Here is a 21527-nt window from a genome sequence, read left to right as displayed (position 1 = left end):
TCATTGTCCTTTTGGACAATGATTTCAACCAAACTTCAGCTGTTGAACAGATGACCTCACATCTGGCTCTAAAACACTTTGGTTCATGGTCGACTCAGTAACTCCAAGGCCCGTAAGTTTGTGCTTTGACGGTTGATGTGAGGTGTGTGAGCTGATACCCTGTGTTTGGTTTTTGCCAACGCAGTGTTGTGTATTATGGCCAGACAGCTCCACTTTGAACTTGTATGTCTAAAGGACATTGCTCCAGAAGTCATAATGCTTGCTCAGCCGCAAGTTTGCAATCCTAAGCCATGCTGCTATGTTTTTAGAGAGAAGAAGCGACTGTCTCCTTCCAGTCCTTCCAACCAAAATATAATTTTTCAGTCTTTATCTAGTTACACTGCCATGAAGTAGGAAATATCTGTTGAGTTTAATAAGTATCTCATGTTTTTGTGTTTTTTGAAATTTTCTAAGCACTGCACAATGTGATCTTTGGGTGACTTTGCTGGGATGTCCAATCCTGCGAAGATTCTGGGATAGTGTAAACACACACCTAAATGCTCCAGACCAGCAACCTGCCAGAACCTCTGCTTTTATGGAGGTGCTCCCAATTGGTGATGATTTGTTGATTATCAATACCTGGCTGCCACTTACCTTTTTAATTCCTGGCTGCTAATATAATTTTAATGGAAACATTAAGCGTGTACTCATTTTTCACAGGAGTGCATAGACTCCTGTGAAAAATGTTCTTTTTCACAGAACTGTACCTGTCTGCCTCTGGCTCTGTAATTTGGCTCTATTTTTCTTTCACCGTAATTATCTCGAGTCCAAAGTGACACTTTTAAAAAAAATTTCCCCTCTAAATTAAAGTGCATATGAAATGATTGATAAATATAGGTGCTTGAAAAGATAAACCTTGTGTACCATTTTTGTACTTTGGCACTTGTTTAAAAGTAATTACTTTAACTTAATTTCACTGAACATGAAGGGAAATCACAGCCTTTTTTAAATTAAGAAAGGTTATAAATGAAATAAAACTAAATCCAAAAACATTATTGTGTTTGTGTGTTGCTCCCCCATTTTATTCTTTAATTAAACAAGTGCTAACTTGAAGTACGAAGCACAAGAAAAAATAGCATAAGTCAGTATCTGACAAGTAATCTTGAAATGAAAATGAAATGAAGATAATGAAACTGTTAATTAACTAAATTAACAGTGGAGCATTGGCACCTTTTATCATAATCTGATTGCATTTTCTTCTTTCAATCTTTGATAAATTATTGGCAATACGGGCTCAGTGACTATGAAAATTAGCCTTTTGCTTATCTCTCTTTTTTCAGAACTGTAATTAAAATTCATTGTCCCTCTAACCAAATGAATAAACTTAATTATATTCAGCGTCTGATATCTCTCCAGGCTGACTGGTGACTAAAAACCAGTTCTATGGATGCAATGTGCAGCAAACCAAAACAAACAACTCTGTCTGGATTTGTAAAAGTTAAACAAAGGTTAACACTGTCTTGTTTGGTATGCCATCCAGTCAATCTGTCTGCCAGGGACTGCAAAATGGATTAAAACCAAACAAAACAGCATGTGAGGCCCTCGTAGAGAGACATTTGGAAGGAATATCCTGTCGTGACTGAGTGGTAGCCATTAAAAGGAAATGCTGGATGCTTTCAAAATAATGCAATAAGTAGTTTTTATTTATTAGTTAACGTCATCATTCATCATGCAAAGGGCAGTAGACTGCAATAAGAGAAGTACTTAGTGTGACCATCCAGGAATTTCAAAATGCTTTTCTATGATCTTGGAGAACTTGCTGATGTTCTTTGGTGGTCTCAAGGCATATCAAGCTGATACTGCTGTGAAGTTGAAGATGGCTCTTTATCCTTTTGTCCATCATCCTACCAATTTCATTAAATGACTGACGCAAAAAATGAAACATTTTAAGATTTTAACATTTCCTTTTTTGTGCAGAATAACTAATGAAAAATCTAAAACTGTTTTGGTACATCATTACTGGCCTGGAAACAAATCAGTATGGACTATTAATCTTAAAATATTCAAGGACAAGACAGCAATAGTGTCCTTCACCACTGGGCCTCCCAAGTCTGACCTCAGAGTAGTTGACACAAGTGTCGTTGGCTCTGAAGCAGTGTAATGACAGTGGGCCTTTGGGTGAAGCAGGAAACATCTTGGGCTAGGCAGAAAAGAAAAATATGGCACATCACATCATGCCTTTAATGTGGGAGAAAAACAGATGTAATTTTAAGATATTTCTTAGGAAACTATTTTCAAATGTTTTTCAATGTCTTTTTTTGTGGACTAAATTCATCAGGCACAAATGAGTTAGAGTGGCTGGGTTTGAACCTCGGATAAAAGCATTGTGCTTTGAGTTTGTATGTTCTGAGGTCAGATTTTTCCTACCATCAAAAATAAATGAAATCTCTCAGAAATGTGCCCTTCACCAATGCTATTGGCCCTCTGTGACTTCCCACTGCTCTTAATATGGGGATCAATAAAGATGTTCTGAGTAACGTTGCCAAAAATGGCCTAAGAAATCCAAGACCAGAAACTCGGGTAGGTTAGATAAGTCTCTATAAAAAGGCCTTTATTTTACAAGGTTTAAGAGATTAAAAATACACCAATGTGTGCCAGCTTACACCTTGTTCAGGTGTAGAGATACAAAGATACAAATCTATCCATATCCTTTTTATGTGAGGGGTCTTTACACTTGACCTATTGAGTGTTAACTATAAGATTACAAATGAATAAAGGGTAAAAAGAGTGACGCATGTGGCGGTAATCACTAGGCTTGACTACAAAGTCTCTAAAAAATAAACAAACATAGCTAAAAAAAGTTGAACCCGCAGTCATGTTTGTTTGAATTTTCACTCTCGAACAGAGTTAAAAAAAATCCTGAAAAAACATCAGACACCACATTTTCTTTCATCGTAGGGTTTTATAAATTAGTAAATCGACTCCTTCCTTGTTTATTAGGTGATTAAATCACAACTGCAGAGACCTCATACTGGATGGTTTTTGAACTGAAACATGACATTCTTTGAATGCATTTTTTAGCATGTTTCATCAAAAGACATGGCCAGTATGAGGCTGCTGTACCTCTGAAGTGGTTTCTGTTTTGACAAGTAAACAACCAGTCAGAACCTTTAACGCACTGGATGTCAGCTGCTGAATCAAACACGTTCTTGTTTCCAGACTTTGATGTTATTGCACTTCCGCCCCAATTAGTATGGAGCTACAACAGTACAAAACATGGCAGCCCATCTGTTTGCATAGCCTGTCTGTGTTTGACTGGAGAGGAGTTGTGTGAGTGCAAACCAGAAAGGAGGGGGGATACATTATGATTTTTTTGGAACAAGGTGAAGAAAAATCCTCATTTATGGGACTCAGAAGCACCACATTGTGCTTCAAATATTCAAGGGGGTTTTACCTTCTGTGTGGGTAAGATAGCAGCTGATTAGGTTTATCCTTTAGAGGAGAGAGCAACTTTGATACCGAACAACAGAACAGGGGGTTAAACCTTTAACAGATGAATAGGCAAATCAGATGTACCGAGTCTGGAATCTTTGAGTGGTGAGAAACCTGACTGCATGGCAATTATTAATCCTCTTAACGAGCTGAATGTAAAGTGAAGCCCAGAGGAGCCGGCCGCGGCCTTATCTATGACAAACGGCTGAGCATCCTAATTGCACTGAGAGATCTGACAGGATAAATTTATACCAGAAACGTGACTCATCTGACGTGCAGGCAGGAGTGAGAGGATGAAACAAGTGGGAGTGCCAGCCCTTCTTTAAAAATTCATTTATTTCTGTACAGTATAGATCCAGAAATATAAAGCAGTTCACGGCACATGAATCACAAGTTCACAAGTGGCTGTATTTTAGGGCAATAAGGGTTAACTTTACCAGCAGCTTTCTGCAAATAAAGTATAATGCAATAAAATAGAAATACCCAAGCCAAGGTCACTTTTTTCATGCAATGCTGTTATTCTTTATATTTCTATTGGGCAGAAGTATTCAGAACATCTACCTTAATAAAAGTAATACAACAGAGTGCTAGAATACTATTCATACATGACGTCGAGGGAATTTACAGCCTTGGCAGAGGTATGTGGACTGCTTTTGTTGATTGAAATTATAATTTATTTCTCAAATACAATAAAACAGAAGTCTAAGGCAGTACGCAATTTAAGTACAAACCTGTGTATCATCATTTAATATAATATTTTAATAAGTGGACTTCTCCTTTTAGCCACTCGTGGTGAGTGGTTTCATAAGGTCTGTGCATAACATTTCACACTGTGAACAAGAAACCTGTGACAGTTTTACAGTGGTTAACACCATATCAGAGTAACAAAATTATCAAGTAAATAAATAGCTACGTATCAACAGTAACATTGTGCCTAGAATCTGCCAGAGCCAGTCACCATCTCTTCTTTTACCACTGGGAATACTTTGGACTTTAATTTCCACACCTGTTCCAAGTGTTCCTTCAACCTCTCCTACGTCATGCTTTGTCTTAGCTTGGATTGCCACATGAATCACAACTGCTGTCTTCTGTTCCCCCTCAACCAAAACTGTGTCTAGTTGGCTGGCCAGCAGCTGTCTGTCTGTCTGTCTGGAACATGAAATCCCAAAGGACCTTAGCCCTGTTGTTCTCAGCCACTTTCAAAGGTGTTTCCTACTGGGAATTTGGGACTTCTAATCCATGTGGCGCAGATGTTGCTGTACACTATTCCGGCTGCTCGGCTATGCCTCTCAGTAGGTGCTGTCCCAGCTTGAATCTTACATTCTGCTACTGTGTGTTGGATTGTCTGCCTGTCACTTAGGTCCTCTGAGCCTGGTGTTTCTTACAGCTTGATCTTGTACTGCCCCAGTCAGAGGATCTGTGCTGTCCTTTCGGTCACCTGTTTTCAGCCACTGTGTTTTTCTTAATGTAAGCCACTTGGTTTTCTAAGATATTTCCTTCCCCTCTTGCTCATCACCATCCGTCTTCAGCTGCCTAAGGCGCTCTGGTAGCAGTTCATCTTGAGGGGTCATCTTCCTGATGCATTTGTGAATGCTCCTTGTTTCATCCTGGATCATGGCTGTGATGCTTACTAATCCTCACACTCCCTTGCTTCATTGCTCACAAAGCCTTAGGGTGCTGGCCTTGGTCGGACTCCTGCTTTGTGAGGAGTTTTGTGTCTTGACATTAGTGGCATCTCTCTCCTCAGGTGGCCATCTTATTATTGTGTACAAGCAGGATGAGTTTAGGACCCAGTGATTTTTAGTGTGTGTTTGTTTCATAAATGACAAAAGACAGCACGCCACATTGTGAAGCAGGAGTGTCATCTCCTTATTGATGGAGATGATAAGATGTGATAACGGGATTAAGCGGAAATTACCTCAGATTTAAAAAGATCTTGTGCGCGAGTGCATGTTCTGTGATATCAGAAGGCGAGATTAAACTGTCAGCTGTGGGTGAAAACATAAGCACAACAAGTCTCATTAAAATATAAGAACAAACAATAAAGGTTCCCTGCAAGAAAGCCGCCTGTACAGTAAATCACATCCAGCTGGTGATTATATGAGGGAGTTAAAGCCGTTTAAGAAGGACAGACAGTTTGGGGTAGATTCCATTACAGGAGCAACTCTTATATACTGTCCACAGATTGGCTGTGTGTCAACCAACAAGGTGAAAGCAAGGAGGGAGCCATCATCTCAGATATTTCCACTTGCAAGTAAATGAGGGCACAAAGCCTGATGATTTAACCTCATTCATGGAGAAAAGAAGCCAAGATTTCAAACAACGCAGGAAATTAAACAATTAAACCACCAGATTGCAGGAAACTCTTGCTAATCCAGAATTTTTGGAAAGATTTTCAGTTTCTGAACTCCCGCTGATATTACCACCTCCCACACAGCCCCCACCTGCTTTGCCCTGGAGGCTTATCAGGATGCAGCAAGCATCTTCTGCAGGATTTCTGTCACTGGCAGGCAGTGCTCCTGTATTCTGACCCTCCCCGCAATCTACTGATTCGCAGGCTGTTGCTCACACAAAGACACAAATGCCAGCAGGAAATGAGCATCTTTTTTCTTAAAAAAACAAACTTGTTTGATTAATTTGTCTTGTTGGCAGGGCTAACAAAAAACAATAAAACCATCAGGGATAAAAGGCAAAATCATGTTTCAGACATTTAAAACAAGAAAAAAAATGTCATCATATATTGTAGGTGATACGAGCTTTAACACTTGTATATTAATGTGTGGTTACCAGCTGAGGTTTCTACTCTGAATAATAGAAAAAAATGAGTGCTTTCTCTCATTCGATGAACAATGCTGATATGCGGTTCTGCACTTAAAGAAATCATGAAAAAATTATAAAGCAAAAGTAAACTTCTCGTCCTCGACTAACCCCTGACGTCTCGTAGCAGTGGACCGAGCAGCCAAATGAGTACAGGACATGATTTCTGAGGCAGACCGTGGTTTAGGTGGTACTGGGCTCTAATATTCACAGAGTCATGCATCACCAAGCTGCTTTTCTAATATAACTGTGGCAGTTGGCAGCACCAGATGTACAGTAGAATACTGCTGGCTGACTGACAATCTTGATAAAACTTGTATCGGCTGTGCAGGATATTTCTCATCCATCCTTTTGTCATACAGCAGCTGAATCTGTAATCATATTTCAAGAGTACTGTGCTCCAAAATACCAGTGTTGTGGCTTGAAGCTGTTAAAATGCAGCACAAATGAATGGCTGCCGTAGATAAGCAATATCAGTCTTGCCCCCAAACTCTTTCATAATGCTGATTTAATTCCAAGAAAAATGTTGTATGAAGCAAAACACAAGATAACATGTCGATTGGGGAAATAGAGATAGCAAAATGCCTTGGATGGAGTGCAGAATGCTTAATCAGATTTTCTAAGTGCAGCTCATGATTAAAAAATGAACATTTAAACAGTAACTACAGCTGGAAAATACACTGCTTTGTTTCTGTTTGCCTGTTCAAGCAAAGGAACAAAGAAACAACTAAATTCAGTGAAGAAAACAAACAATTTTCCAAAACGATATCTGCATTTTATTTATGCTTTGATAACTAAATAGACCAGGCTATTACCTGGAAAATGGAGACAGGAAAATCAGGCGCTGCTGAGTGTTTTATATGAAAGAAAGAAACAATCAAAAACAGTCGGATCAACACGATATTAATAATATGACAATATATCAAGAAGAATAGTACGTTTTCTTTTACATCACCTCTACATACTGGCGGTATTGTGCTTTGATAAGACTTTTGCAACTAACACAGATACAGAAAAAAAAATGTAACAACCCCACACAAGGATTTTAGCAATCAATCATTAGGAAACAAAACAAAGAAACAAAGAACAGAAAAACCCTTCTCACTTCATCCCGTGGTCACATGTGAAAATGGAAAAGAAGTGAAAGAATGAAAAAACAAAACAAAATCATAAGAAATGAAATTAGGTGCAGCTCATCCATTTGTGCAATCAACAAAACACTCAACATACCTAATGTTGCAACACTGTCCCTTCACACACACAAACGCACACAGGAATATATGGCATGTATCATTGTCATGTTTCTGTAAATGAGGCAGACTTGGTAAATATAATGATTAAATGTATATAAGTCTATATATATATAAAAAAAAATCAATCAAAATTAGAAATGATATGAAAAAAAACATGCACTGGACAAATACAAGCATGCATTTACATGATGAGACCTGAAATCTTCACCAGTACATTAAATGGTAGATGATGCACCTCTACCACCGTCGCCACCTCCACTTACATCGCAACCCCCTGAAAGTATTTCCTGCACACGCAACTACACTCATTGTGAACAAAGATACATTCGCAAACAAAGTACACAGAGTCCAGCGGTTGTTTTATGAAGCACTGCAACAGTTCTAGATGTTGCTACATGTGGAGTAAGCAGTATGAATATTCGTCACACTAGCAAGCCGGTGTTGTGTGAAACCATCATGTGTTGCTGTGCTATATAAAGGCATGGGGGCTCTTTTTTCTGATCTACTGTCTATGGTGAGATAACTGTACATTTTCCCTTATTTATTTCTTTATTTTTTGTCTTTTGAAAGAGAGGTCCATGTTGGCAAGGTTTCTCCATGAGCATCCTTTTCGGCAGTAATCCAGAGGAAAAACACAGAAGAGTGCTGCATGAAATGTTCTCCGGAAAAATTACAGATTTTTTTTTTTTTAAACATTTAGGACTTCCTCTGACAAATTCTTTGTCACGATTGATTCGTCCATTTTCCTCAGTTTTCATGTAAAAAGTGCATCTGTTAGATTAGTATCAGTTCCTCGCCCTCCCTGCGTTGGACAGTTGTCGTTGTATGGTGGCTTTGGTTGCATAACACGCACTTTCACCTGGGTTCTGCTCAGCAAGTGAAGTCTTCAAAGTTACCCTGGCCTGGATGATGAGGTAGCATATTGCCAGGATACGTTGATGGTGTACGCAGGTTCTCACAAGGAGCCTGAGAGAGAAATGGGATGAGAGAGGCAGACAGTCAAAAGGCAGGTAAGAGAAATGATCAGCAGAAGATATAGCATTGAGATCGAAGGAGCATAAATGTGCAAGAAAACCTAAATAAAAAGCTCATAAACACTTTCACAGGAAAACATGACATGAGCAACAATTCGGGCTGAGATGAGTGAGGAAATAAATTCTTCAGGAATACTTTGAAAAATGCTGAAAATAATGGTGAACAGAAAAGGAGAGGACTACAAAGTGAAGATCAGTTGTGGAGAATATCTTTCCCTTCTCTGTCTGAGGTCTGACTTACAATTAAAGTGAACTGGCTTCATTTACACTTGGAAATAAGTGAGCTGTCACACCTTCCAAAGCTTTAATTCCGGCCTGTCCCTGCTGGTGCTGTCCCCCAGCTTTGATTAAATTCCAGCCACTTTCCGCTCTCCTACTTCTCCCTCTCAATTTTCTCCCCCTCTCATCCCAATCACTTTTTCACTCTCTACCGTGTCTCTCAAGTCCCCCCACCCAAACTTCCTCCATCTCTATCTCTTCTCTCTCATTTGCTCGTCTTCCTACCACCACCCCACCACCTCCTTGATCTCGACTCCAGTTGAGAGCAGTGAAGACAAAGCAGAGAGTGTGCCCCTGTCAACGCAATGCCGTCTGACACAGTGAAAGTACTTAACAGCACACTACTGACATGGTGTTTCACATCATCCAGGCTCAGCACAGCTCCCCGGTCATTGTTTTTGCGGCCTTTGTGTTTCTTCTTCATGCACCGGCACACCTTGTATTTGATCACCTGAAAATAGACGAGCACACCTGTTACCAAAAAGTACTTTCTTGCTTCTGGTGAGCATCCAAGTGTTCTGTTTTTGGTTCATCATAGTTCAAACCCACATACTTGACTGGAATAGAAATGTGATTTATTTTATGTATCTATAAATATGCTTGCGCGGTGACCCTGCACATGAGCAGTAGCTGCTTTGCTCTGCCCATCTCTCTCTCTCTCACACACATTTCTAATCAAGGACTAACAGACACACACATAAAAACACTTAGTACTTCAGTTGTAAGAGAAGGGAGGAAGGAAGTGTGGAGCACAGAGTTACTCTAATGAGAGTGGACATAGACATCCTGACTAATCTAAAATATAATACATTCAAAATGTTAATGTATTCAGCGTTGCTACTGCTAAGATGTGAATGCCGTGCAGAAATGCAGAAATGGGCTGCAGGGTTGTGAGGGACAGAGCGTTCGTCATGCTCGCTAAAACACGTCCTTGTGCGCATGGTAACGCTGTGTGAAAAATGAAATTTTGCCAGCAAGTCATTCTATTTTGCTGGAGTAGCACAGATGACCATAAAAACACAATAGATATTCGTTTTTTACCTCATATAGATAGTCAATGAGTTCAAGAATGGTGAGGATGCTGGCCCCAATGAAGAGACCCATCTGACCACCAATATCACCTGCAAAGAAAAATAAGGAAGCAAAACTTGTACCTGAATACATTCACGAAACACAGGTCAGCTTTCACACACACTTTGCGTCTTTTTTTACATCTAAAAGGTGAGAAATGTAACAGCAAATATAGACGTTTGCAAATATGCAGTTAAAAAGATTAAAGAGACACTTTTGTGTCTCTTCTGGGACCTGAACACCTCATAAAAAATGCAAGCACTTGCGCTACTGTCATTTTAGATACAAAGCAACTGTCATGCTGCATACTGCACATTATCTCTTCCTAAGAAAACACTTGACAGCCATTTCCTTACCCAGAAGGCCTGCCAATTCATAGGCTTTCTTTTGTTCGATGGTTTCGTAGTTCAGCGCTTCAAAGTAGATATCCAAAACCAGAATGTTATCACTGTTAACAGAAAGGGAAGCAGGCAGTTTTAATTCACATATTTAAAACTAACAGTTTACATTTCAAACACGTTTCTATCAGTGCATCTTCAGGCAGAGGAGGTGATTGGTGAGTCTGCCACTTCCTGCAGATAACAGAGAAGATGCGTTAAGTTGAGCAAATAACCTGTCACCACTTACTAATTTCCCCTATGTGGGTCTGCCCATTGAGGAATACAAGGGAAATGATGGTAGCTGTTTGATTTCATACTGTGTTAAAGTCTAAAACTCAGGACTTCAGCATAAAGAAGAAGAAAGGGGATTAGTTTAAAGGCCCAGGGCAAGACAGACTATTATTGTAATTCTTAAATATCCTCTCTCTGGGTGAAGTCAGACTTTACACCCCACTGGGGTTGGGATCAAAACCACAGCTTGACTTTGTAGTTACATGATTTTCAGTTTTATACCTTAAAATACAAGTCCTGCATTATAAGACAAGTGATAAGCTGCCAGTCCTAAGATCAACTCTGCTGAAGCCAAGGGCTCATTTTAAATGACTCGATGCAAATTGTAGCTGGTAACATGGTGATAATGTGGAGAACATTTTAAAATTGCCTGAGATCTTATACTTCAGGTCACTCTGACTGCACTGACTTCTTTTTTTAAAGCCCATCAGCAGTACACACAATGAGAAACAGTTATCAAACACTTTGAGGTCAGTGGGTCTCAGCGTTTATTCACCTGCACACTGATAATTACAAATCAACAATGGCTGTGTTCCATTAAGTGTCCCTGAAAGCCAGCATGTGCAATAAAACGAGCCTAGACCTGGCTCACTCAAATTAATCACAGCCTTCAAGTCAAAGTACAAATGTCACAAAAAATCATTTTAATGAAGGTAAAACAAAATATCATGTTATTAAATATGAATGAGTTGGAGTTTTTCAGCCCAGCAGGTTTTTGACTCTGGATGAATTTCAAAAGCATCCATCAGCTTCTGGAAGCTGTGGGAACTCTGTTCTTTCTGTCAGCTCTTGCCAACATTTTACAGTAGAGTGGATGTAATCTGCTGTTCCCCCGTTGGAAACTAGTAAACTATGTGGGCCTTTATAAGAGGATGGTCAAGGTGGCTGATGTAACCCATGAGATTTTGATATGTGAATTGGCAAATTGGATATGTCATGCCCACGGCCGTGAGATTATTTTAATGCTTGGTTGTGCTTTTAAATTATCTGATTTATGATTGACATAAAAACTCTTTCTGAAATGTGAATTAAACCTTCAGACAGCCAGCCAACCATCACTGAGGTTGGGCTAAACCACTGTAACATTGACACGAGTACTCACACTTAGCCACTTCAAATTTTTACTAATTACTTTTACTAAATAAATGTAATTATTTACCTTTATGTTTCAGTTTCAGCTGCACACAACACACCTCCCTCAATAGTTTATCCATTTCTTCTGTCCGTTCAGACTGCTCTGGTAAATCCTAATTTGTTCTAAATTTTAACTTTAACTTTTGTGCAATTATGTCTAAAATTTGGTGGAACGGTAACATTGTCCTCAACTCCTCAGATGACCTCCCAGACGAGGCGGCGCACTTACCACTAAATCACCGAGCCCCCAGTATCATGTAGAAACAATACTAAATCAATTGTCCTGCAATAACTGCACAGTGAAAATATTAATCAGAACCAGAATCAGAATACTTTATTGATCCCTGGGGGAAATTATTTTTTGTTACAGTGCTCCATTTTAAACCAACATTAAGACAAGACAGACAAATAATAATATTTGGATTGTCCAAAATCAACAAATAACCTCACCATGCAACACATGTAGATATTCACTACATTAGGTACACCTGTTCAACTGCTCATTAACACTAATCAGACAATCACATGTGAGCAACTCAATGGATTGAGGTTTGTACACATGGTGAAGACGACCTGCTAACGTTCAAACTGAGCACCAGAATGAGGCAGAAAGGTGATTTAAGTGACTTTGAACGTGGCATGATTTTAGGTAGTAGATTAGCTGGTTTGAGTATTCCAGAAACTGCTGATCTATAAGGATTTTCTTGCACAAAAGAGAAAATATCCAGTGAGTGGCAGTTCTCTGGGTGAAAATGCCTTGTGGATGTAAGAGGCACAGGAGTGACCAGACTGCTTTGAGCTAGCAGGAAACAGTAATTCAAATTCAGTAAGTAATTATGATGAAGCTGAGGAGAGGCCAGCAAACTGATAGGAAGGCAACAGCGACTCAAATAACAACTGATTACAACTAAGGTAATGAATGCACAACCTGATGTTAGCAACATGTGCCCAATAAAGGGGCCAGTTAGTGAATATAAATGATGTAAACATGTTTTATAATCTAAAAACAGTCCCAGAGTCCCAGAGATGTGGATCTGATCACAATCAAATAAAATGTCAAAGTGTTATTTAAAAAAAAAACAAAAAAACAAAAACATAAATGCAAATATTTTTAGGCTAGGTGTAATTTGAACATTTACTACACATTCAGTTTTTCCCCAGATCCTAAAATGACAATTTTTTCTACCTTTCACGATGTTCCAAATTTAGACATGAACAGCAATGATTGACAGGCCATATTTATTTATTATAAGATTATTTATTAAAAAATTTTTATTTTAAAACTTTATATCAGCGACTTTTACCACTGGTACTGCTTTAGCTCCTGATATATTCTCTGGGGTACAGATGCTGCAGGTTTTCAGTCACTGATCTTCTATCTTGTTATTGTTACTGACATTCTTGGGTACTTTTTCCTGATCTGTAGGCCGTCAGTATGGGTTGTCATGCTGAAGTTTCAGTGATGCCTCTTGGCTGTCACATGTTCCTGCTGCTTAGTGGGTTAACCTGAGACACATCTGATCACAGTTGCTGTCAAACAGTGGATTAAGCTACATGTCTACCTTTCTTTCTCTGTTTGTGGTTCCCAACAGAAAGACGACAGACAGTCCACTGTCACGGACTTCAGTTTCACATCACCAGAGACTAAGAAGCCGGAATACCAAAACAAAGCTAATGTGCATCAGTATGACACCACTTGGAAATTTGGCCAGTCAAAGAAATGAACTCGATGGATTCACTTGTGTCCACAGGGAATTTCTTTCTGAAGGGAGAAGTGAAAGGTTTTTAACAGCAGTCTGGCTACATATGGTGTAATTATCTTGCCTTCAACCGCTCTGCCGGGAGTGATAGATAAAAGATCCAACTATTATTGTACCCTCTCCTCATTTCCTTGAACTGCTTTTGATCTCTTCAGTACATTTGGCCAAGAAACACTCAATACTTGGTCGATTAATCAAGTTAAGCTCTGAATGTGAGTTCCTTGCTCTATTTTCTCCCCTCGATGAAAAAAAAATCCAAGTTTTAGAAAGTGAAAGGGTTACTACACTCACTGAGGAGCCTTTAAGGAAGTAAGTAAAAGAGAAAATCAACCCGAAACACATCGGTTCTGTTAGACAGAAAAGAGAGTGGGTCATTTAACTTGTTTAGTGGCAGTTTTCTTGTCCTTACGGGTAACTGATATCGGTGGCATGAACTTTTATCAAGAGATTTAAGATAAGATAAGATAAGATAACCTTTATTAGTCCCACACGTGGGAAATTTGTTTTGTCACAGCAGGAAGTGGACAGTGCAAAAGTTATGAGGCAAAAATTAGAATACATTTCTGATGTAAGTGTGCTTGTATTCTGAAGTGGCTTAATCTGTCTTAATCCCTCACAATCAGGACAGCAAGCTATGTTTCAGCCAGTACTGAATTGCTAAATGATGACAGAAAGGAAAATCCAGTGCACAAGTGAAAAAACACAGAACTCCAACCAAGTTGCGTTTGGTATATATTTTGTTTCACATGTTTAAAGAAATGAAGAAAAAAAACTCAGTTTGGCTCCTGAATGTTTTCACAGAGCTTTTCCATCCTCATCAAACACAAACAGCACATTTATAATCTACAACCGTACTGCTCATGAAAAGTAAAACAGTACTCCAGTGTAATCTAACAAGTCAACAAGTCAACTGAAGATGAAATCCATTTTCAATTCAATTCAATTCAATTCAATAAAACTTTATTGACCCCGAAAGAAATTGGGTTAAGGCTGCCGACCTTTTGCCAGCGCCATCTTACCCTTCCGACCATACATACATTACACAACATTTTCATTTTTTATATAATGACCCAGTAGCTGTACTTTCAGTAAAACTTTACTCCCTTTGGAAGAGTCCAATTTTTGCTATTAGGGGAAATATCTTTAATGCTGGCTTTTGCCAAGTCTGGGACAGAAGATAACAATTTTTGCAGGGTAAAATTACAGTATACACTTACTGAACACAGCCAATTTATTAGGTACACCTGTTCAACTGCCCATTAATATAGCTAACCGGTCAGCCAATAACAGCAGGCAAATGCAGCAACAGTGTGGGCCACAACCAAAGTATGCAGAGCATCTCTGAATGGAGAACACACCAAACTTTGAGGTGAGCTACAGCAGCCCACAGCGGGTGCCACTGCTGTAAGAACAGGAAACTGAACCTTCAATTGTTTTGAAGTCTCAAATTGTCATAGACAAAGTCATGAACATGTTTCTTTACACAGGATTTGGAAGGATGTTGCTTGAGAATAGCTCACTTAGGATCAGAATGAACAACATGAGAATACGGAGCCTCGTATCAATGGTTCAAGATGCTGGTGATGTAACAGTGTGTGGGGTATTTTCTTGCCACACGGGGCCCATTAGTGCCAAGTGAGCATCATTAGTTGACCGTGTCCAACCCTTTATCAGCACATTGTGTGCATCTTCTGATGGCTGCTTCCAGCAGAATAATGTGCAATGTTAAATTATTCTAAACTGTTTTTTGAACATGACAGTGAGTTCACTGTACTCAAATGGCCTCCACAGTCACCAGATCCCAATCCAATCGAGCACCTGATCTGGTGGAAACAGCCGTCCCCATCAAAGTCATTTCATTGCTACGCTTCTTTCTGGAGGTGTGTGCATTTGGAACTTCAAACTCAGGGCAAATACACTTCTGTGTCAACCAAAAGCCCATACAACACTTTTCAGTGGAAGAGCTCGAGTCAACTGTAAGTTAATGGGAACTTAACATTTGACGTAAACTACCTGAATTATTGAGCATGCCATTGGCACCTGTTTATAATTCATTTAACAGACATGAGTTTTTTGGGGGGCCAAGCTAACGCAGCTGCCACTTACCACCTGCCCCTTCTCTAATTTTTTTCGGGGGTGAGTTGATAACTGCTGCTACAACATTTTTGTAGTATTTAAGTAGAGAATAGAAAATAAATAACTAGAAATGTAAAGTACTATCTATAACTAAATACATCTCTTATTTGCTGCAAGACATAAAAAAATATTCATGATAATGAGAAAATGACAGGAGCTGATGAATTGTGTCTACAGAATGCACTGCATGATGACAGTTTAACACACTGTGTAATATGATGAGTGATAATGACATTATAACTGCGCTAAAAATAAAATATAACAATGTTTAGCTTCTAAAATACACTGAAAAGACAAGATGAATGGCACTGATAACTTTAATTCATCGCTTCATTTATGTGAAGCTTCTTAGAGATTGGTTGCATCAAATAACATAAATGTGAAACACTGAATTAAAAGTGAAAATGCTCTGCAAACACAAACCCACCTTTGGTTATATAAAAGATTTTAAAAAATGTACTTACGCTATGTACTGCTCAGTTTTGTTATATTTCTTGGCAAGGTACTTGGCCGATGCTTTGCTGGGTATCTTGACAAAGGACAGCTCTTTACCATAACGTGTCAAGTTGCACGGCGTCTCACACACACAAAAGTCATTGTCTTTCTCGACAAGAAAGTCTGAAAAATGAAGTAGTCAGACAGAGCGAGAGAGAGAGAAGAAAGCCAGAGATAGAGATTTAAAGAGAGAAGACAAGGGGACAGACAGATTTATCGCCATCCCAGGATGACAAACAAAATATGAGTTGAATGAAAAGTGTCACAGGAATGTTGTGAAAAGATGCCGCGAGGAGCAACCCCACAGACCCTTATAAGAAATACAAAAGATATAAGCCACATCAAGACAGAGTCAGAGAGACAGTAACAGCCAGAGGCCAACACGTGAGACACGAGAGATTGCAAGTCAGTAAGAAAACAAGCAACAGACATGAAAGGACTGAAAGGTATCAGTTGATGGAAAGACAGGGGAGTGTGAAAAGGAGAGCCTCAGTGGCAGGCTTGAGGTTTACTCTTTGAGAATGGCTACTATCAGGCTGAAGGAACACTATTATCTGTTATCACCTCGGATCAGGAGTTCTGAACAGTGGGACATGCACACTGAAAAGTGCACATGCACACATACACACACGTGCATACACATACACATCATGCAAGCAGCATGCTGGTTTATCTCCTTACCCAAGGCAGGATCTGCACACTCCTTGTACTGCTCCGGGGTGCAGTATGGGGCATTTCCTAAGGATAGGCAAAAGAACACAATGTTCACAGTCTGACCAAAAATAAGGGGCGAGCAAGGGAAAAGGGGGTTTCGAGGAAGCACAAAAGGCAACGAGTCCAAGACTTATAATTAATGTTGTCTCAGAATTACTGCTGCCCTTATCACACCTGGATTTTTGCCATAAATTTTCAGCTCATCTTGTAATTGATTTCATTAACTTTTGCTGACTCTCATCACCACTTTCGGTCACCCCTTTCCCCATCCTTCTCTTTTTGGCAGTTGATCCATCTTTGTCAGTTTGTCAGGACAACACAAGGTAAGAAATGTCATTGCTGTAGAGGACATTATTACCCTGCTACAATTATTCACTGCTTTTTGGTCCAGAGATCGGAAAGATGAATAGCTGAAGAAGATGGGGAGGTTCCCTCTAGACTTCCAGTAATCAACTGAACAATCACTATAAGATAGAGACTAATCCTGATTATCACACAGGCAGATTGGCAGGCTGTCTATATGCAAACACGGGTCTCTCACAGGTAAGTGAGGGTTAACGGAGGCCAAAAGCAAATGTTTCCTCAGTGCCAAACTCCTTTTCAATTTGCCATCAGAGATGCCACACAGTGATTAAGTGTAGGCGGTAGACAGCAAATGCCAGCTGTAATCACTGTGCAAACAAAATGAAAACAGTTGAGTTTTCCGATCCACTGGAGTGTGAAAATATCTGATTTTCAGCGTTTGCTGGAAAAAGTGTTTTGCTCCTCAAAAATCATTTTTGTCACTGCAGCATCAAACGAAAGTGTTTCCTGTGAGATTAGAATAACAGACTCTCGAGCACTTCACATCTTTATAAGTAGATATAGATATATTGATATCCAACTCAATTCAATTCAGTTTTATTTATAAAGTGCCAAATCACAACAACAGTTGCCTCACGTCGCTTTATATTGTAAGGTAAAGACCCTACAATAATGCGAAAGCAGTAAGGTGCCCCCTCTGGTTCTTACCGGGCATATGAACCATCCTACAGTTACAGTTATCCACCAAGTATCGTGTTTCACAGTCGATCCTGCAGGCCGTGATGCTGTAACTGCTGAAAAAGTCAGAATCCATCGGTGTGGATTTGCAGTCGCCCCATGGTGGAGGCAGGTATGTCAGCTGAAAGAGAGGCACAAACACGTCACACATGGCGATTGCTATCTGCTGAACATCCCCAGAGACTTATCAATACCTTGACCATATTTGAAGTAAAAAAAATTCACAATGCGAATGTGACCTGTTTTTTATAAAAATAATAAAACTCACAGTTTATGTTCATGGAAGTGGCAACAGAGTAAAAAGTAAACAAAAAGAACAACTACGCAGTCATTTGCAATTTCATCATATGCACGTTATTGCACGCTTATCCTCAATGCAGTTTTTCATGCCATATTTTCTCTCAATATGCTAAACTTGTTACTCTGTCGATATGAAAGGTCTTTACACACTGCATTTGGAACAGAATGTGAATCTTGTTCTTACTCCAGATTCGTGGACATGTGAGTTGTGGTTATTGAGCGTAGGAGCATTAATCCTACGCTTCTCCTATTCCTAGTCTCCCTCTGTGCTTTCATTGTGCTGCCCACTCTTCATGCAGGAACTGAATAGTATCAGCTGTTTAGTAGAGCTGATATGTCGTAAGAGTTTCACTCTAAGCAGCGTTGCTGCAGAACCAAATACCATATGCCCAGTATTTGAATCCACAAATGTTAGCTATGTCGCCTCTCAGCAGTCTGTGCAGTAAAACATGCAATCCGGTGGATTCGTGCAGTGGAGACTTTGCATTTCTTTGAACATCTGCACAGCAGTGCTGGATATGTAATTCTATAGTATTAGTATACAAGTATTTACATCTTTAAATAATTAAAAACTGCAGAAGCCACTCACAGATCATACTGTTATACAGTGAAGTGAATGTTGTGCATTCATAAACACATCTGTATTTGAAATACTTTTTTGCAGATATGCATATATTTTAATTAAATTTAATTTATCTGAGTAAACACAATAATCAAACTAAAGTAATTTTCTTGTATATAGGTTTTCAGAAAAAGTAAAAAAAAAAAAAAGAGCACATCAGAATTTTATTAAGTCCAATTTGGTGCATTAATATAGATGGATTTATGCAAATAACAGTCACAAACCCAGAGGTATTTAGTTTGCCATAAAATTAACAGTTAATACGGTTAATAAAAGTTGCTTATTAGTTTTTCAGTGCTTCAACCGAATCTTCCAAATACACCATAAACTAATTTCATGCCAGTTTGCATGCATCTGCCAGCTACAGGTCCTGTTGTCTTCTCTACAGGGGGGTTTAAAGTAGTTAAGTGCATACTTATCATGATGTACCAGGGCTTGGGGAACGAGCATGTCGAGGAAGTTGAAAATTTGTCTTTGGCAAAAATGGGCTGCCAGCACAACTACACAACAACATGAGAGCTTACTCATGAAATTGGACATAATTGGAATGGCTGACATCAAAGAGCAAGAGGAGGCAAGAGTAAACTTGAAGGAGAGATGAACTATGACACTCTCCTTATCCCAGTGAACAAAGGAACCACTGTGAGAAAAAGGAACCAAAGGCATATACAGACAGCACAATGATAAAATTTTGCAGATGCCTGCATGCACTGAACAAAAAAATATAAGATATCACCAAACCAAAACCAACCCATCCCCCAAATGTGGCTTTCTGGACAAAATTATGGAGACATGGGGTATTCATATTAATGGGCATCTAAACGCCAAAACTTTATTTGATTTAAATTTGGAAGATCTGTCTTCAAGATCATGTTCTTGTACACCTCTGTACCCATTGTACACATCTTCAGTGCTGAAAGAGTACAGCACAGACTTCACACTGTAGCAGTCCTATCATGTCCTGTAGTAGCTATGCTTCTGCACTGTGCACTTGATCTTCTCCAGTGTGTCAAAACAGAAATCCTTCAACTTGATTTTCATTGTCTGCAGGTGGATGAAGACAGAGCAAGGCAAATCTGGTAAACAGGGGCAGGGTAGGTGTTGAACAAAGATGTCGTTGCCGTGGCCACAAGACTCCTGTGTTTTCAGTATGCTCTGAGGTTGTTTCTCATGAATGTCATTCTTACATGCTTACTTCTGTACTTCTACTGTAAATTCTATACAGCAGAAGTAGCAGTATATTTTGACTATCTTACAGCTGGGCACAAATTTTCAGTAGATAATCACATGAATGTTGAAAAAATTCCTGTCACAATCCTTCACACAAACTTTGTCTCAGTTATAAACAGAAGTTGATATTTGCGCTTTTCTTTCATGGTGCAACTGCAGAGTTTATAGTATAAGCAGTTTGACTTTTTTTCCTCTTCTCAGTCCCCTCACCACTCAACCAGCTGCGGTAGATAACTTGCTGATAGTTGCAGTTTTCTCTCTAATAATGTAGGGTGCTTGCCTTATGATATAAAGCGCCTTGAGGTGACTGCTCTGGTGAACTGGCGCTATATAAATAAAATGATCTATCTTCTAAAAATATGGGGAACGCATGCACAGACGCTTTAGTCAAAATTGGAGATTAGACAGCTGACTGGAAGTTGATAGATGTTGCCGCTGTCTGTTGCGGTTATGAAACAAACTCAAAAGCAGACTTTCATAAACAGCTGGGAGCAAAACACCAACTCAAGCCGCAGCTAACATTTCGTCAGAACTTACATTACATACATTATTGCCGAGTTTTATAAGCCTGACATATATCAGAGTCTATTTTTACTATGGTATGGGCTTTAACATAAAGTTAAATTTATAACTTTTATAACTATTTTTTTCTAACATTTTAATTTGTAACTGTGTAACTGATTTGTAAAAGTGGGGGAACTAACGACATTGGGACTGGGTCTTTTGCGCTTAGTTACTGTAGTGGCTATCTTTGTTTCTTCTTGGAGTTCTCTATTTCTCTTATATCTAAAATAAGAGTCTGGATGGACAAGAGGCTGTTTTACGCGTCGGTTTGTGCAACAACGACGGTAAAACCATCGTGTCGCTCCGCCATTCGCTTACTTTATTTCTCACAAACCTTTCACAACAAAAGCACCATATCCTTTTCAGGCTTTTCAAAATAAAACATGTAATAACTATAAATGGCGCTAACATTCCGGCCCCTAATTGTTACTGCTAAGGCATAACAATTACATATTAACACAATAAAGCGTCATTTAATATCAACACTCATAATCTAACTGGCTTAACCAAACATTATATGAAACATAAGTCATATGTGTTGAACATATATCTGTTACACATGAGGCTGATATTCAAACTGTTGCCTCCATTTCAAGCAACAAACATAACTTGTCGATAGGCCTCTCCAAAACGCTAGTTTTGGTTTTGACAAACACACGTCTGACAAGTCCATGTGAGTCTGGAACTGTTCTCTCAACCTTTCCCATTAACCAGGAACTTCTTGGTGCACTGTCATCAACTATGAGAACAACATCTCCTGGTCTCAGATTTCTCCTAGTCACTAACCACTTCTGTCTTTCTTGTAGAAGCGGCAAATACTCTTTAGTCCAACGCTTCCAAAAAATGTCTGACAGGTACTGCACCTGTCTCCACCTTTTTTTTGCATACAAGTCCTCTCTTTGAAACAAGCCAGGTGGCAGTACTGGCTGCCCTTT

The 21527-nt window shown here is 39.2% G+C and overlaps 1 protein-coding gene across 4 annotated transcripts in view; it reads right to left on the bottom strand.

Moving 5' to 3' along the window:
• Positions 1-7125: 7125 nt before the first annotated feature.
• Positions 7126-21527, bottom strand: part of asic1b (acid-sensing (proton-gated) ion channel 1b) — a 182981-nt gene continuing 168579 nt past the window's right edge. For 3 of the 4 annotated variants that reach the window (XM_082534774.1, XM_082534775.1, XM_082534773.1), the window contains 7 exons: positions 17847-17997; positions 16803-16859; positions 16091-16244; positions 10282-10373; positions 9896-9975; positions 9204-9305; positions 7126-8507 (listed from right to left, as the gene is read on the bottom strand). In XM_082534774.1, the coding sequence (XP_082390900.1) occupies positions 8412-8507; positions 9204-9305; positions 9896-9975; positions 10282-10373; positions 16091-16244; positions 16803-16859; positions 17847-17997 (732 nt within the window). In that variant the 3' untranslated portion in view covers positions 7126-8411. Of the gene's footprint in view, positions 8508-9203; positions 9306-9895; positions 9976-10281; positions 10374-16090; positions 16245-16802; positions 16860-17846; positions 17998-21527 lie in introns of those variants that run through there. The other variant, XM_082534772.1, reaches the window with a different exon arrangement.

This window comes from Aulonocara stuartgranti (genome assembly GCF_965226115.1).
Source record: "Aulonocara stuartgranti genome assembly, chromosome: 5".
NCBI lineage: Eukaryota > Metazoa > Chordata > Actinopteri > Cichliformes > Cichlidae > Aulonocara > Aulonocara stuartgranti.
Note: the sequence above shows the minus strand (reverse complement) of the source record. Positions and strands in the feature narration are given on the sequence as shown.